The sequence below is a fragment of the Oratosquilla oratoria genome, chromosome 26 (assembly GCF_046742065.1).
Source record: "Oratosquilla oratoria isolate Oo_2021 chromosome 26, ASM4674206v1, whole genome shotgun sequence".
In the NCBI taxonomy this organism is placed as follows: Eukaryota; Metazoa; Arthropoda; class Malacostraca; order Stomatopoda; family Squillidae; genus Oratosquilla; species Oratosquilla oratoria.
This window is the reverse complement of record NC_134802.1, coordinates 16248747-16250698: the sequence shown is the minus strand read 5'-3', so window position 1 is coordinate 16250698 and position 1952 is coordinate 16248747. Positions and strand designations below refer to the sequence as shown.

The 1952-nt window shown below is 42.1% G+C and overlaps 1 protein-coding gene across 1 annotated transcript in view; it reads left to right on the top strand.

Moving 5' to 3' along the window:
* The first annotated feature begins 1392 nt into the window (after window positions 1-1392).
* The window catches only part of LOC143039289 (uncharacterized), a 729-nt gene continuing 169 nt past the window's right edge, over window positions 1393-1952 (top strand). The window contains exon 1 of the mRNA XM_076209163.1: window positions 1393-1952. This exon is cut by the window's right edge and continues 169 nt beyond it. Coding sequence (XP_076065278.1) covers window positions 1393-1952 — 560 coding nt within the window.

Below are 1952 nucleotides of genomic sequence, written 5' to 3'. Positions count from 1 at the left end.
CAGACATTCTGCATGACATCCATCCAGACCAGGTGCCTTACCTGCTTTCATCATCTTTACAGCTACCTCCACCTCATCCTTCCTTATTTCTCCTCCATTCTCCTCACTCATCACTCTCATTTTCTTCGCATTTCCCACTGCAGCTATCTTTCCTTCCCTATCCTCCTTCACATTCAGCAACTCCCTAAAATATTCTGCCCATCTTCCCCTCACTGCCATCTCTTCCATTATCAACTCTCCATCTGTACCTTTTACCTTTTCTTCCCTACTTGATTCGCCTCCTCTTCCTCTCTTAATTTCTTTCCAAAACATCTTTTTATTACTTTCAAAATTTTCTGTCATACTCCTACCCCATTTCACATCTGCTCTCCTCTTTGCCTCCTTTACCTTTTGCTTTACTTCTCTTTTCTTTTCTTTGTACGTCTCATATGACTCCCCTGTCCTCTTTTGTAACCAATCTGTGAATGCTCGCTTCTTCTCTTCTACAGCCTTCTTTGTTTCCTCATCCCACCATTCACTACCCTTTCTTCTATTTCCCCCTGTCCTTCTTGTTCCACACACCATCCTTGCACACTTTAAGACTCCCTCCTTGAACCATCCCCATTCCTCCTCCACACCCATCTCTGCTCTATCCTTTACTCCCTCCCACTCCTCCTTCAGCTTCTTTTCGTACTCCTTCTCCTTTTCCTTTTCATTCAAGGAGTTCACTCTAAGAACCTCCCTACTTTTTGTCCCTTTCCTCCTTCTCCATCTATCCTCCACTCTCAGCTTACCTTCCACCAAAAAATGATCTGATATTCCCCCACCCTCTCCCCTTAGCACATGTACATCCTTAACTCTTCCTATCATAATCCTATTTACCACTACATAATCCATTAGCGCTCTATCTACCACCCTTCCCTCCACCACCCTCTCCCATGTGTACTTATGCTTGACTTTCTTCCGAAACACTGTATTTGCTATCATCAACTCTCTTTCTAGACACATTTCCACCATCAACTCTCCACTACGATTCTTTCCTGGAACTCCACACTTCCCAACCACTCCATCGATTGGACCATTTCCCACCCTAGCATTAAGGTCTCCCAGTACTATTACATTGACATTTCTTCCTAAACCCTCTATGCACTCATTTAAATCTATCCAAAAGGCCTCCCTTTCTTCCATAATAATAATAATATGGATGGATGGGGTGAAGGGGGGCTTTGGGGAAGAGGGGAATGTCGGTTATTATTATTATTATTATTAGGTGAAGAAACAAGGAGTGACCTCAGACACAGAGGTTTTAACTTAACCAAATTCATATCTAATAACATCGAATTGCTAGACAGCATTAGTGAACAAGACAGGGCTAAGGAAGCAAAGGAATTGACATCAAATATGAATAGCAAAATGCTTGGGATTAAATGGGACGTCGAGAACGACTGTTTATTTTTTGTTAGCAAGGGTGCTCAAACACAGAATGTGACTAGACAGGTTATGCTGAGCCAACTTGCTTCAACTTATGATCCTTTATGTATAATTTTGCCAATCATTGTTCCAGCCAAGATCTTGTTCCAGGAGGCGACTAGGCTTAAGATATCTTGGGACGAAATTATTCCTAGATCTTTGTGTCAGAAGTGGTTGAAATTGATAGCTTCACTAAATGAAATCCCTAGGTGTGTTTTTCCATTAGAATTGAATTGTTGTACTTCAGAGTTACACCACTTTTGTGATGCAAGTGAGGTTGCCTTTGGTGCTTGCACTTATATCAGGACGATCAATCAAGATGGGAAGGTGCATGTAGCTCTGCTATCCAGTAAAGCCAGAGTAGCTCCAATCAGAGGAATTACCATACCAAGATTGGAAGTTTCGGCCGCCGTTGAAGCAGCCAAATTAGATGCTGTTGTAAGAAGAGAGTTGGATATCCCCTTGCTCAAATCTAACTTCTGGTATGACAGTACTATAGTTCT